General features: G+C 55.8%; 1 protein-coding gene across 2 annotated transcripts in view; it reads left to right on the plus strand.

Moving 5' to 3' along the window:
• The first annotated feature begins 4,411 nt into the window (after nt 1-4,411).
• Nucleotides 4,412-15,042, plus strand: part of ITGA3 (integrin subunit alpha 3) — a 30,057-nt gene continuing 19,426 nt past the window's right edge. For both annotated transcript variants that reach the window (XM_055323258.1, XM_055323261.1), the window contains exons 1-3: nt 4,412-5,026; nt 12,512-12,639; nt 12,964-13,043. In XM_055323258.1, coding sequence (XP_055179233.1) covers nt 4,821-5,026; nt 12,512-12,639; nt 12,964-13,043 — 414 coding nt within the window. In that variant the 5' untranslated portion in view covers nt 4,412-4,820. The remainder of the gene's footprint in view (nt 5,027-12,511; nt 12,640-12,963; nt 13,044-15,042) is intronic.

A 15,042-nucleotide genomic window follows, 5' to 3' on the forward strand; every position in this document is an offset into this window, starting at 1 on the left:
TATGAGACAGAGTTGGCCTCTCATTCACCTCTATGGAGTTCTCTGTTTTAGGGCCATAAAGAGAATGTGGCGAAGTGGATTCGGCTGGACATGTGGTAAGCGAAGACCTCCCATGTCTGAGGGACTGTCATGAGTGCTAGAAATGCAGGTGTACTCAACAGTGAGCATAATTACCACACAGTGAGGGACTTCTGGGCCCCAGTTGTGCTGTGTTCCCACAAACCTGTGAGTCTGGTATCCATAATCACACTGCAAGCCCAGACTAGAAGTCATTGTAAAGGCTGGAAGATTCGAGAATGACTGCGTGTCACCCCCACTGCGCCCCCCTCCCGTTGCCCCACAAGCCCCAGCCCTAAGATACAACACGGTGCATGTTTAGGTTGTTTACATGTGAGAGCTCTCCGAATGTGGGGTCAAGATGAGAGCTCGGCCTCCCCGAAAAATGTCCCACTTCATCTTGGACACCCCTGGGGGTCCTCAGCTCTGTGCCTGTATGTAGTAGGGTGTCAGTGAATGTTTGAGGCTGACGGATTCTGAGCTAGGGACTAGGCGCCTGCCCTGTGGTATCTAGGTCACAGGAGAAAGGAAATCTGATAAACCCATTCATGCTTCATTGCTCCTCCTTCCCTCCTCAGTAATTTGCATTTGCGGATCAGAGATAGAGACCTGAGTCTTAATTCAATAGCAAAGATTTGGTCCACTTAGTTCAACAAATCTTCAGAGCCCTGGGACACACGGGATGCCGGCTAGGGAATAATGAGAACTCACATCCAGCCCTTTCATTGCACAGACGGAGAAATCGAGTTTTGGAGGAGGAAAGTAACTTGATGAAGGTGAGAGGGCCGAAGAGAGCCTGCACTCAATCCACGAGGCACGCCGATTCTGCTCCATGTTTCTTCTCCAGCTGCCTGTGCACAGCCCATCTGCACTCCGATCTTCCTGTGAGAAGTGAGGGAGCAAGCAGTGTAGTTCAGGGCTCCTGGAGACTGAGATGTGGGTGGCGGTTACTGAGACCAAGGCTGATGCAAACCTAGCAAGCCCTGAATAAACCGAGGCACCTTTACAGAATCTTGACGTTACCATCGTTGTGACTGAGAAAACTTCACCCCAAACCAGGTCCCAACTCTTCTGCTTTCTTCTCTCCCTCCGTTCTGATATTCTCTCTCCATCTTGCTAGTCCTTTCCTGCTCCCTTGTCTGGATACTCCTTCTCCAAGAAGCCTCCCTGCCTCCACAACAGAACCCACAGTTGGCTTGTTGTCACAGTCTCCTCCAGAAGCAGATGGACCCCACCCAGGGTTTTGCTTGATGTCAAGACTGATGACGCCACACACGCCAGGAGGGTATGAAAAAGTTTACTATTTACATAATTGAGGTCTCTGAGGAGAGCAGGGCTGGCCTTTTGAGCAAGGTCTGAAATGGTGTGAGAGAGCAAGAAGAGATTGCTTCACTGTGGCTAGGGACTAAGCAAGGTGAGCCTTTATGCAGGAAAGGGGTTTGAATCCCCTTGGATGCCAAAGGAGGGAACATGGCCCCAGGCTCTGTTATCAGCTGATCCAGGTGTGGGGCCTAGAGGGAGAGGAAGAGGTGGGGCTTACAGCTATCAGCAGTAAACATAAAAAAAATGGACTCTGGGGATCCCTGGGTGGCTCAGCGGTTTGGCGCCTGCCTTTGGCCCAGGGCGCGATCCTGGAGACCCGGGATCGAATCCCACGTCGGGCTCCCGGTGCATGGAGCCTGCTTCTCCCTCTGCCTGTGTCTCTGCCTCTCTCTCCCTCTCTGTGACTATCATAAATAAATAAAAATTAAAAAAAAAACAAATTCTTTAAAAAAATGGACTCTGATTCCTTCACACATGTTATTCGTGTGCCCTTGTTTCTCTCTACCTTTCTAGGTGAGGCTCTTCTCCATGGAGAAGAGTTGACACGATAAAGTCAGCTGATGGATGAGATGAGGCTATGGATGATTTGTCACTGGAACCAAGGGACTTCAGACCCTTGTCATGAACTTTGAGGTTTCTCCTGCATCTCTTCAGCTCAGAGACCCTTCCAGGGTCCACATCTCCCAACATCCCTCCTCCAGCTTTGTCTTGCCCCACCCCATCTATCTGACACTCCTCCACATTCCTTACCTCGAGCCCTCCCCCACTCCCAGGCGCCCTGCTCCCACTCCACATTCCCTCAGGATACTCCCCTGGAGTGGAAAAACCATCCCTCATCCCTTTCCTGCTCCCAGCCCTGGGATCGGACATGCTGGTCATTCCTGTTTGGGATGGCCCAAGAGATAATGGCTGGCATACAGCCCATCTGTCATCACAGGATTCTCAAAGCTGTTTCAGGTAGGACCCCTTGCCCACACTGAGCATCCACCCTGGCCCCTGCTTTCCTTGGCCCCGGCTGTCTCCCCTTCTCCAGAAACAAGGTGGAGGACCTGGCAGCCAGCCCAAAGGAGAATAAGGTAACTTCAGGTCAGCTTTCTATGCCTTGCCCCCAGATGTCTCCTAACCCCTGCACACCCTGGGCCACAAGGCAGACCACGGGGAGAGGTTGGGTGGCTCTGGGAGTCACAACTCAGGAACGTATGCTGTCCTAAGGGCAGATAGGGATGAACACCATAGACCACGCTGTTATGCAGTTGCTTTTGTTCAGATGCATCTGGCTATCTAACCAACATCTGCTCGGGACTCGTCTCTTACAGACACAGGTGTGGTCAGTAGCTTCCAGTGCTAGCTCTGCCTGCCTCGAGCTGCCTGACCTTGGACATCCAGGTTTCCTCATAAGTCAAATGAAGATGATAATACTGACCTCGCAGGGAGGACAGGAGGATGAAATGAGTCTTCACATGAAACAATTCATACACTATAATGTTCAAGTCCCCCTCCAGGTTCTCAATCTAATTCTGTACTCCAGAACTCCTTTTTCTTTTCCTTAGGGAGGGTGCCAAATTGTACAAGTTTAGGTTCCCCCCCCCAAACTTAGACCTGCCCTGAGTAGTGTACAAATGTTAATGATTAGCACAAGTGGTCAAGAAGGACTCTGAGGTCAGATAATACAGGATGAAAATCCAAGCTGTGTGGTCTTAACCAAGTTGCTTAGCCTTTCTGAGTCTCAGGTTCCTCATGAAGCAGATAATCCTCAAAGATTATTGTGAGGTTTGATCTAATAATCCTCGTAAAGTACTTAGCATAGTTCCTGCTGCATTAGCACTTTTTCCTTTTTTTTTTTTTGAGCATTTTCTACATAGAAGTTTTCATTTTATTATTATAAACTTCCAGAAACAGGGACTCTAAATCAAACTGCAAGAGAGTGAGGGCTGAGGGCTGAATTTCTGGGCCAAAAGAAGAAAGTTCCTTCAGCCTGGAGAAAACAATGTTCAGGGGAAGTGGTTCTTTGTACTTGCAATATGAAAAATCTGAGTTAGATTCAAGAAAGTACATAGTGACCTCTTGAAGTTCCCTTTCAATTAGATTCTTCTGAGGATGACCGGGCCTTTGGGCCCTGCCCACCTACCTCCACCTGGTGCCACTCACTACACACCCACGGAGGCTGGCGTCCCCGCCCCATCTCCAAACACTCAGGCTGAGCCCAGGTAGGAGGAGGAGACATTTGGGATTCTGCTGGGCCGGGCCCTGAAGGCAGGAGCGGATGAGATATGGGTGCAGTCTGGGCCCAGTTCCCTGGCCACACAGTGCATTCTAAGGAGAAGGGACTCATTTACACCCCGGAGGGTGTATGAGGGATACCAGAAGGCGGAGCCCTGTGGGGGAAGTGCTGTCTTGCTGCTCATTACAATTAGCAGCGCTTGGTTAGTACCACTGCTAAATGTCTGTCCGGCTTTGCCGAGGGAACATATCCAGCCCGGATCAGGGTGGGTGGGTGCGGGCGGGCAAGAGAAACACATCTGGACAAGGACAGCGAAGGGCCTGGGTGCGAGGAAGAAGGCCCAGAGACCGCCAAGCGCCTCTCAGGGATTCACGGCGCTGCGGAGGCGAGGCCGGCATTGCCCCCAGGGGCGCGCAGATGTGGGCTCCCAGATGCGCCAACGCCGGGGCTCCCCAGCCGGCCCGCAGAGGTGGCCGCGCCGGGAACGGCCTTGCCAGCAGCAGTGGCAGCCGGAGCAAAGCCTCCAGACAAATCCCACCCCCGGCCCCGCCCGTCCAATCCATCTTGCTCGGGAGGTGACGCTTCCTAGGAGAAGCAAGGGGCGGAGAGGGGAAATCCAAGCCTTTGGGGGCTCCCGACAGGTGTTTGGGGGAGAGGGCGGAGCCTGGTTAGGGAGGATGAGGAGGGAGGGGCGGCGCTGCCCCTTTAAGAGGCGGTGGCGGAGCCGGGACCTTTTCTCTTTCCCCGGAAGGAAAGCGGAGCCCCGGCTGGGCGCGCAAGGTGGGGAGGTGCGGGGCTGGGCGTGGGGAGGCGGGGCGCGCGCGCAGAGGACCGCTCCCTCCCGTCTTCCTCGCGATCCACCGGTCTGCGTTCCCAGATCCGCCGCGGAGCCGAGGGCGAAGGGGGCGCGGCCGGGACGAACCGGGGGCAGGGTGCCCGGGGCGGGGGGGCCGTGACCCGGCGGCTGGGCAGGCGGGAGGGTAGACCGGCGAGCCTCGGAGAGGAATCGGGGCGCGCAGACCCTGGGCGGACGTGACACTGACGGGGCTGAGGGCCAGAAACTTCGCAGCGCTGCGGGGCTCCGGGACGCGCCCGCCGGAGCGGTCCCCGCGGTCCCCCGCCGTGCGCGCGGCAGGTGGACAGGTCCTGGCTCCCAGCGCCAGGCGCCCCCGCCCCCGCCCCCGCCGCGGCCCCCGCCCCCGCCCCCGCCCCTGCAGCCATGGGCCCGCGCGCCCGCCGCGCCGCCTGCGTCCCGCGCCCGGTGCTCTGCGCGCTCGCCTTGATGGTGGCCGCCGGCGGCCGCGTCGCCTCCGCCTTCAACCTGGACACCCGATTCCTGGTGGTGAAAGAGGCCAGGAACCCGGGCAGCCTCTTCGGCTACTCGGTCGCCCTCCATCGGCAGACGGAGCGGCAGCGGCGCTACCTGTAAGTGAGGCGGGCGGGGGCGACCGTGCGTGTGCAGGCTGCGGATCCGGAGCCTTAGCCGCAGCCTGGCTTCCAGGCCCGCGGGCCGCCGGCTCTAGTGAACCGGGATTAAGGGGGCGGGGACCTGGGCAGCCCTTCTGCGGCCGAGGTCTGGCGGGAAGTGGAGGGATTGGGTGTGGGATGGGGTCAGCAGTCATTAGCAAGTGCTGACCGGCCGGAACCTGCCTAAAGTCAGCCCCTCAACCCTCTAAACCTCTCTTGAAAGTGGAAGTGGGATCCCCGTTTCCCAAGCCCCCTCCCACTCTGTCGACCTAGTATGTAATCTACGAATACTTCTCTCCAGGGCTGGGACCTGGGGAAAACTGCAAGGTAAACACTCAGTGGATCCCTCTATCCCCTTTCCTGGGAAGAACCTGTGGGCATATATGTGTTTAACAACCCCCCCTCCCGCCCGCCGGCCTTTACACCTTGCGTTTAGTCTGCCGGCCATGCCAGCCACACCCTCTGCAGAGCCAGACTGGAGGGCCTTCTAAGGGACTTGGCGCTTGGCGGTTGCAGGGTGAGGTGATGGGCGAGTCTGGGCATTTGGAGCTGTCCGGGAGCTCCCTCTGACCCCTTGAAGATGGGGAAGTGGAGGGAGCTGTCCCGACTCCTGCTTGGTCTCCTGCCCCCACCGCACCCCCAGCAGGGACGCCCTCCCACCAGACATCTTCCCCACATTCCACAGATTCATGTTGAATCTTCAACCCTGAGTGTGTTTGTTTTGGTTTGAAGAGGGAAATGGTGTTTTTCTCTTCTGTTAGACTTCCCCCCCCCCCCCCCCCCGACAGCTGTAAGGAGAAGGAGGGGGGGAGAACTACCCACTGGAGAGAGGAGAGAAGGAGATTGCATCCAGCTGTTTGTTTCCTACCCTGCTTCCTGCTACCCGCTGCCACCGACACTCTCCTGCCTAGAGTCCAGGTTTCAGGGATTTTTCTTCTGTAGGCTCAGGTGCTGAGGTTGACAGCCAGGGGAAGAAGGCCGCTGGGGGAGGGCAGGCTACCCCAGGAGGGAAGGTGTTAGGAAAGGTCGGGCAGGCCCCACCTAAGTCTCTGGGCTGGGGGACCTACCAGACAGCTATCCCTACCTGGTGTCTCACTCCACTGAGCAAGAGGACATGGTCTGATACAGGGTGTATTGTAACCTTTCTCAACTCTGGCTGAAGCCTGCAGAAACTTGAGGAAGCTTGGAATGTCCAAAGTCCAAACTCTGCCCCAGCCTTGGCCTCTGCCCTGTCGGCCCAGCCCCTGCCCAGTCTACCTATCTACCTGGGCCTCCATCTAGCTTCTGCAGAGGCTAAGGCCACCACATCCTTCCCAGCGCAGCACCATGCCCTCGGCCAGCCTTTCATCTTTTGCAGACCTTAAAAGTGACCATCAGCACAAGTTTCTGTATTGGTGCTTTTTCTGCCCCAGCCCAGAAAAAGATTTTCTGACTTTCCAGACTGACTCTGCATGATATAAAGCAATGCAGTGTAAAAAGAAGATCAGGAAAGCAAGAGTAAATAATGAAAAGCTGGAGTAGATAATGGGCTCTGTAAACCCCGCTCCCCATCCCCCCTACCCGCCATGTGACCTTGAGCAAGACATTTCCCTTCTCTGGGCCAGTTTTCTCCAAAAAGGGGTTGGACCTGGATCTATAGCCTCCTTCCTGCCTCTGTTGGCCTATAAGAGGCAGCTTGCGATTGGAGAGAGAAGAGGCGAGGCGCCCGAGTCCCACTGCCACATTCCAGTCTCGGAACTGTCACTAATACCTGAGTCTTAACGTCTCTACATGTTGGTGGAGGGAGGCGGGGCAGCATGCCTTCTTCATGAGGTGCCAGTGGGGCTCTCTAGTCAGACAGCGTGTGTAAAAGGCTCTGTACATGCCTGTGTCTCCGGGGAGCAGTTAGTGCTCTTGTGCCGAAGCCAGGCTCTTACTACCCATGTGCCTCACCCAAGATGGCTGAGCAGAGGGGCTCTACCTTTCTTGCTGGGCGGCTAGAGATGGCATTAGACCTGCTAAGAGCCCAGGAGGTTCTAAAGCTAATGACCCTTGGAGAGGCAGGAAGTTCTAAACAGAGGTCTGGGCCATTCTCTTGGGTATCCTGTCTTTCCCCAGGGTAGTTCTATATCTTGGTTCATCTCCTCTTCTTGCTGAATTCTGCCCCTTGGCCCTTTGGGAGAGCCAGCTGGGCCATCTGGGCTTAGTTGCAGCCAGCTGTATAGCCAGATGTGAACAGCTGCCTGAGTGCACAGCTTAGGGCAACCAACAAGTCAAGTCTTATATTCTGTTAGTCTACGAGTCCTTTTGGAAGAGGGGAGAGGTTTCATGGTGATGAATAAAAACTCTTAGCCTGGGGTTCATAGAAGGTTTGCAGGAGGTGCAGGGACCCCTGAAAGTACATGTAAAATCATGCATCTGTGCATTGTTCTGCGAGCAGGAGGAGGGGAAGAGCACAGCTTTCATCATATTCTCAAAGATGGCCTTATTCTAGAAACGGTTAGAAACCCAGGTGTGGACCCTCTTTGTTCCCTATCTTTTTTGTCTCTGAGCTGGAGTTCACCCCAACCCAGGCCCCAGCTCCCCTGGCTCTGGAAGCAAGAAGTGAGGAGCAGGCCCAAGGCCCCAAGAGCTTTGGGCTTCTGTGAGAGGCGTGAAGAGCCCTGGGGAAGCAGAGGGACTGTTCCTCTGGGCAATGGTCCCTACCCCCAGCCCCTAGCCCCTGCTCTGTAGCTCCCTCCTGAGAATCCAGTTGTCCTGGTTTGGTCTGACGCTGTGGGCTAGGGAAGATACCACTGGAGCTTTCTCTCCCCTTTGCCCTAGCCTGGAAATGAGGGTGTCTGCCGAGCCTGGGGCGGGGTGGCTGTGGCTCCCGGCAGATGAGGTCATATCTAAGGTAGGTAGGAACTGGGCTCTCCTAAAACATGTTTCCCTGGGCAGGGCAGGCGCCTGGCAGCCTCCAAGGCTCGTGCTGGAGGAAACAGACAGAGCAGCTGTGGCTGCAGGCAGAAGGCCTGCACCCCGAGTGCCCTTCTCCGTTCCCTCCGGTGACCAGCCCAGGCCAGGGAGCTTTAAATTGGGGAGAAGGCAGGGGAAGACTCACCTAGTAGAAAAAGAAGTGAAAGGGGGTTGGCCAGAACTGAACAAAGGAGGAAGATGTCTGTTGCAGCATGAGGGATTGAGGCTAGATAACATGAAGAATGCCCCAAGGGATCAAATATGGAAAAGATACTAAGGAGCCAGCAAGAGGGAGAAGAAATGAGAAAAACAGCCTTCTTTGGGGACATGGCCTCTTTCTCCTGTCCTCTCTCATTCTCTCGCTTCCTCCAGCCTGTTGCTCTGGTTCTAGGGCTGAGTCACCAGTGGGGAGAGGGGGCTGGGTGGGCAGAGTAAGGGCGATGTGGGGGGAGGATGGAGAGGGCTGCGGCTCAGCTCACTGGAGCAAGCAGCCTCTGGGGAGTTGGCTAATTCGGGCAGCAGGATGGGCACAGAGCTGGGATCCAGCATCTGAGAGCTGCCCCCACCCCCACCCCTGGAGTCAAACTGTAGCAGTGCCCTGCGCCACTGCCCCCCCGCCCCCGCCCGGCCTGAGGAGAAAGGCATGGGGCCTGTGGTCTGAATGCTCGCCCCTCTGGCCCCCCCACGTTAACTAAAAGCTTCCCAGGCACCTCCCTGATGAGGATCCTGGGAAGTTGAATCTTACAGGCAATTTCTCTGAGCATCACCCCACCCCAGTGTCCCCCAGGGAGCCTTCTTCTCTGCAAGGAGAGCCAACCTGGTGTCTTGAATGCTCCTTAGCTCCATTCCCCAGCCTCCTCCCATACTGCTGTTTTCAGCTTGGCTGTTGCATTAGCTTTGAACACCAACCCCCACAGCCCCCCACCCAAGGAAGAGTGATGGAACCCAGTTGAGGAAGTGCTTTTATGGAACTTGGAGTTCAAGGGGCTCCCCAGAGGCCAGGATGGGCTGTCTGGCTGGAGCCAAAGAAGAGGCTGTCAGAAAGCCCTTGAGAGGTCATTTCATCCATCCCCCTAGCTCCTGGAGGGGTCCAACCCGGCTCCAGGAGAGGGGAGGTCAGATCTCCTTTCTTCTGTGCTTCAAGAGCTGGGCAAAGCATCCTACTAGCCTCCCTTCTGACCGCAGCCTGGAGGTTGGACTCCGTGGCGGTCTGGGAGGGGTCAGCTTCTGGACTCACTTATCTGGACCAGACCCAACGGCAGGCAGCAGAGGTGCTCCTTTGCATATTGTTTTACATTTCACTTACATGCCAGCAAGGTCTCTCCCACACCTGGCTGCAGCTTAAGGAAGCTGGACCTGACCCTCTGCACATGCCTTTCTCCATCTAACTCCCGGTCCTCTGGCTGTAGACCCATTGGATCCCGGGCTGGGAGCCAGAGGGCCTTAAAGGGCCTCTGAGCAGGCCAAGTAGAAGCTAAAAATACTCCAGGGGGGCTGGAGGAGGGGGGCTCCTTTGGAATCTCTGGGGAGGGAGGGGCCTGGGATGTGGGGCTGGAATTAGGGCACTCGCCCTGCCCCATAACCCATCAGTGGGCACAAAGCTGGTGCAGGGTGAGGGCTGAGTGGGTATAGATGGTAAAGGGGTTTATTTCTTTTTTTTTAAGATTTTATTTATTGATTTATTCATGAGAGACAGACAGAGAGAGAGAGAGAGAGAGAGAGAGAGAGAGAGAGAGAGGGGCAGAGACACAGGCAGAGGGAGAAGCAGGCTCTATGCAGGGAGCCCTACGTAGGGCTCGATCCTGGGTCTCCAGGATCACACCCTGGGCTGAAGGTGGCGCTAAACCGCTGAGCCACCCGGGCTGCCCAAAGGGGTTTATTTCAACCCCAGTTGCCATTCTTGTTTGGCTTTGCCTGCTCGGTACCCCAGGAGGCTAAGAGGAGGGGTCCCTCAGTCCACTCCCCCTGAGATGAGCAAAGCTGAGAGGTCATGGCCACCCTGCTCCTGAGCTGTCTCATGCCCCAACAGCTTGGTCAGGGCTGCATCTGGGGCAAAGCCATACTTGCACTGCATTTCACACCCTGGAAAGCAACCAGGGCTCCCCTGGGACTCCTTGCCGCCCCCCCCCCCCAGGCCTGGACCTGTCCCTTCAAATTCATGATAGCCAACACTCAGCTTCTACCTCCAGCCAGATCGGGACAATGACGCTAGAACACACCCCGCCTCAGTGATTCCACCGCCACGAAGGACTGCTTAGGTCCCCTCCTCTGCTCCCTGTAAATAGCTGAACCAGTCTGCTGTTTGCCCTCTGTTCTAGACTCACTAACCTGATGGGGCAAAGATTCCTGGGTGCTTGGAGGAACACCTGGGGGTGAGCCAGGGCCAGTCCCTGATGCCACCAGAAACTGGACAGACAGTGCTCACGTTGGCCATGACTTCGGAGTCAGAAAGCTCTTGTGAAGAATGAACCTGTTTGTTCCCCTCAACAGCCCTGGAGGTTGATGGGACAGCTGCTGTTCCCATTTCACAGATGAGGCACTTACAGCTCAGAGACGGAAAAAATTGCCCCAGGAGGCAGAACAAAGCCGAGAACCAGGCCCTTAGGTTCCTTTCCCACAGGCTCTTCCTTCCCTCTCTCACTTGTCAGTGGCGCCGGGGCAGATGTCCATGGGTGGTCAGGCAGCGGACTCACCGAGCACCCTCTCCAGCCGGGCAGAGGGTGACTAATGGGGCCTGGCTGCCACCCTGGTGCCCTGCCAGCTTTCCCCCAGCCCCTCCTAGCACTGCTCTGCTTGGAGAAGCTGCACCCTTGCCCCCAGGGATGCTTCCCAGGGCGAGCTCTGAGCTGAGATGTGAGGTGCAGGCAGAGATCCCACCCCTTCCCAGCACCCCAGGCAGTGCATTCCTCACAGCCAGTGGGCGGAGGCACCCCAGGTCCCGGCATGCCCAGGCCCTGCCCTGCCCACTCCCTGGAGCCCTCACTCACAGGTCCCAGGCAGGAGTTGCAGGCGGGGCCGTTGCTATGTACCTCCAGACTCTGGCAGGAAGCCCAGAGCCTCGGGGTGATAGTGTTGCTGGAGCTTGATTGAGGGGTACCTAGGAGGTACCTGCCACCCAGGAGGCTGTGTCCATCAGGATCTGGCTGGCAATCCTAGCAGAATGTCCAGAGGCTACCAGGAGGTGATATCCCGAGAGCAAAGGGTGGTAGAGCTGTCTTCTCAAACTGAGGAGCACAGTATTTGGGATACATGTTAAATATGCAGGTTCTAGGGCCCTACCCCCAGATGCAATGCAGATGGTCTGTGGCAGGCTGAGGAATTTGCTGTTTTTTAACAAATATGCTGGGGATTTCTCATACTGGTGGGCCAAGGACCTTGTCTTCTGAGATACTGCTTCCAGGCTGATCTGCCTTCCTCTCCTCTAGCCACCTGTCTGGGATGGGGTGGGTGGCGAGGGCCCTAAGCACCCTTGTAGGAACTTGTTTTGCAGTCATTGTCCCCAAAGATGGGTGCTGGGCAGGCTGGGGCCAATCCCCACTCTCATGCCCACCTGCCAAGAATGTGGCCCTGTGGCCCCACTGTCCAAAGGGCCAGGTACCCAGCACTCCCAGCCCTTGTATGCCTGTCTCAGGGTAGTGGCAGTGACGTGCTGGGGAGAGTAGACCTCACGCAGGTCATTCAGGGGCCCTGCTGGCTGCAGCTCATGCAGCTCCAGTTTTGGGGACACCCACTGCATTCAGTTGTCATCTCCTGCTGCCATTCTTCAGTGCTAGCCCCTAGACCTAGGAGGGACCCAGGCCTCCAGCACTGCCCCTACGCCCTTCACGTGTTCTCAGGCCGCCCTGGAAGTTGATCCCTGTGCGGGGATTCCCCTGGTCATTCTCTCTTCCCGTCTACCTTCACCTCAGAGGCCAAAGCATTCCTTTCAAAACCCAGATCTGACCATGTCATTCAGATGCCAAACATTCCTTTCAAACCCCAGATCTGATCATGTCACTCCCTTGCTTAAAAATCCCTTCCCAACCTGCCCTTCTGGGCTCCCCTTCCACCACCAACCCCCAGGTCCCCCTGCCCCCTGGGTCCCTCCTCCATGTTCCCAGCTCCTGCTGTATAAAGAGCCTTGCAAATCCTGAGTCACCCTGCTTGCTCATGCTTCCTGCCCTTGCACATGTCATACCTTTGCCTGAAGTACCCTTCCTCCTTTTCTCCTGGTGAGCCCTGGTCATCATCCTCAGACTCTGACCAGGTTCCCGTCTTACGTGAGCCTCTCCCGAGGCACTCACTGCAGATATCTGTTTTCTTGCCTGCCTCTCCTGCATTGGCCACTCCTGGAGGGCAGGGGCCAGGATCCATTCATCTCCTGACACCAGAGCCTGGCACACAGCCTGGCACCAGGGACGCAGCAGACACTCAGCAAACATATTGAACAGAAAGTTGTTTGCAGCAGGCTTTGGGAAGTCTGAGCCCAGGCCCACCAGCCTCATTGCCCCCCACCCCCCACCCCAGGCTCCTGGCTGGTGCTCCCCAGGACCTCGCTGTGCCTGATGGCTATACCAACCGGACCGGTGCCGTGTACCTGTGCCCACTCACTGCCCACAAGAACGACTGTGAGCGGATGGACATCTCAGAGAAAAGTGAGGGAAAAGGCGCTGAGGATCAGCGTGGGGACAGGAGCCTGGTGGGGGAGGGGGCCAGGTAGCACAGAGGGTGACCTGGAGGAGCTATCAGGCTTACCTGGGCAGTTTCTAGTCCCTTCTTGTCCAGCTGGGGGGAGGGAGCTCTAGAGGAAAGTGGGACCACATGGGATTTGTAGAGCTGAGATTCCTGGTGAGCTGGAGGAGGGCAAGGGAGGGCTGCCTGCAGTAGTGGAAAGCCAGGAAGACCAACTCCTGCCCTCTGGAGGCTCCAAGCACCAGGAACATGGGTGCCCTGGCTCATGATCCCTCCCATGCCCACAGGTGACCCTGACCATCACATTATTGAGGACATGTGGCTCGGGGTGACTGTGGCCAGCCAGGGCCCTGCGGGCAGAGTCCTGGTAAGTGGGCACTTACTGTCCGCTCCCCCCCCCCCCCCCCCCCCCCCCCCCCCCCCCCCCGCTCCGCCCTCCATTTCCCAGGAGCTGGGGAGGGAAGCAGAGGATGGGAGAGGGGTGTTTAGTGAGTGAGCTGGGACCTTGGAAATGTCCATTTATATGACTGTATGTCTCCATGGGCTCAAGTGTCCCCTTGATCCTTCACTTATGGCATGCTTCCAGGGCCTGGCATGGCTTGGGTCCTGTCTGAATCACCCACTTCCTTTCCCCTCCTAGGGTGCTCACCCTTCGTGGGAATGAGCTGAGGGAACTGTGAGGAGAAAAGGGCAGAGAGAGCCCGGGGCAGTGTGGCCTGGGCCTGCTCCTTCCTGACAGGCTGGCCCGTGGAAGAGACACAGCCCTGCTGACCCCAGCTCACCCGCTGGGCTTTGGGGGCCACTCCCTGCTGTCACTTGTCACTTCCTGGCTACATTCTTCAGTGTCAGCCCCTGGAGTCTCAATTTCTGAATCCCAGATAGGCAATTCTCCTTTTTTTTTTTCTCCACTTAAAAAAAAAAGTGTGATGTGAAATTTACAGATAGCAAAATGTACAGATATTGAGTTTTAATGAGGTTTGACAAATGAAACACCTGTGTAATTGACACTCATTAAAGAAATATTTACATCACTCCAGAAAGTGTGCCCCCCTTCCAATCAATCGCCACCCCCATGGTCATCTCTGTTGCAATTTCTTTCACCTTTGAACAGTTTTAAGCTCCAGGGGTTTGCATCAGTTCACTGAAATGCCATTTTTAGAACCATGTTATGGACAGCAGGTGGTCTAGCATTCCATTTAAGGCAATTGTAGGTCCCAGGCCCTTCAGCAGTTGTCTGCTTACCCGTTCAGCAAATGTCCAGGGCACCCTGGGTGGCTCCGTGGTTTGGCTCCGTGGTTTAGCGCCGCCTTCGGCCCAGGGCGTGATCCTGGAGACCTGGGATCGAGCCCCATGTCAGGCTCCCTGTATGGAGCCTGCTTCTCCCTCTGCCTGTGTCTCTGCCTCTCTCTCATAAATAAATAAATAAAATCTAAAACAAAATAAAACAAAACAAAAAAACAAAAAACAAATGTCCAGTGAGCCCCTACTGTGTGTCACGCATCTGCTAACACTGGAAGCTTAGTAGTGACTCAGAACCGCTGCTGCTGGAGCTCACAGCTGGCAGGAGACACAGAGAGCAAGCAAGCAAGACCCAGGCCCAGTTCTGGGTTTCGCCTGCCCCTGCTGTTTTACAAATGCTCTGTTCTGCCTGATTTGTCCTGCAGCTGTTTGTTGAACACCTCCAATATGTGGGGAGAAGCTACCAGAGAGGCGGAGCAGCCTAGCGCTTAGGAGCTCAGACTCAGGAGCCTGACAGCCTTGGTTTGAGTATTCTCCGCTTCTCTCTAGATGTGAGATCTTAGAGACTTAGTTCTCTGTGCCTCAGTTTTCTTATCTAAAATGGGGTGGGGGTGGTAGAAATTGTCTCTACTCCCCAGGGATATTGGGAGGCATCCTGGAGGCAATATGAGAGGAGTTTAGACTTCTGTCCAGCATACAGTAAGGACTCAGTAGGTGTTAGCTGTTATTACTGCTGTCATTGCTATTATTTTAATAATGGCCCATCCATGAAGAGGGCACAGCAGAGAAGTAAGTTCCTTAATCTGCTTTGTGTCTATGTTTGTTTGTTTGTTTGTTTATTTATTTATTGAAAATATTTTATTCATTCATGAGAGACACAGAGAGAGAGAGGCAGAAACATAGGCAGAGGGAGAAGCAGGCTTCCTATGGGGAGTCTGATGTGGGACTCCATCTCGGGACTCCGGGACCACACCCTGAGCCGAAGGCAGACACTCAACCACTGAGCCACCCAGGCGTGCCCCTAACTAGCTCCTTTTAGACCCAAGAGCCTGGACCCACATTCCTTCATCCTTTCCCCTTTTCCTTTTGCCAAGATCTGTAAGGCTCTCAAATCCAGGACCTCCTGG

This window comes from Nyctereutes procyonoides, unplaced genomic scaffold (assembly GCF_905146905.1).
Source record: "Nyctereutes procyonoides isolate TBG_1078 unplaced genomic scaffold, NYPRO_anot_genome, whole genome shotgun sequence".
Lineage (NCBI taxonomy): Eukaryota > Metazoa > Chordata > Mammalia > Carnivora > Canidae > Nyctereutes > Nyctereutes procyonoides.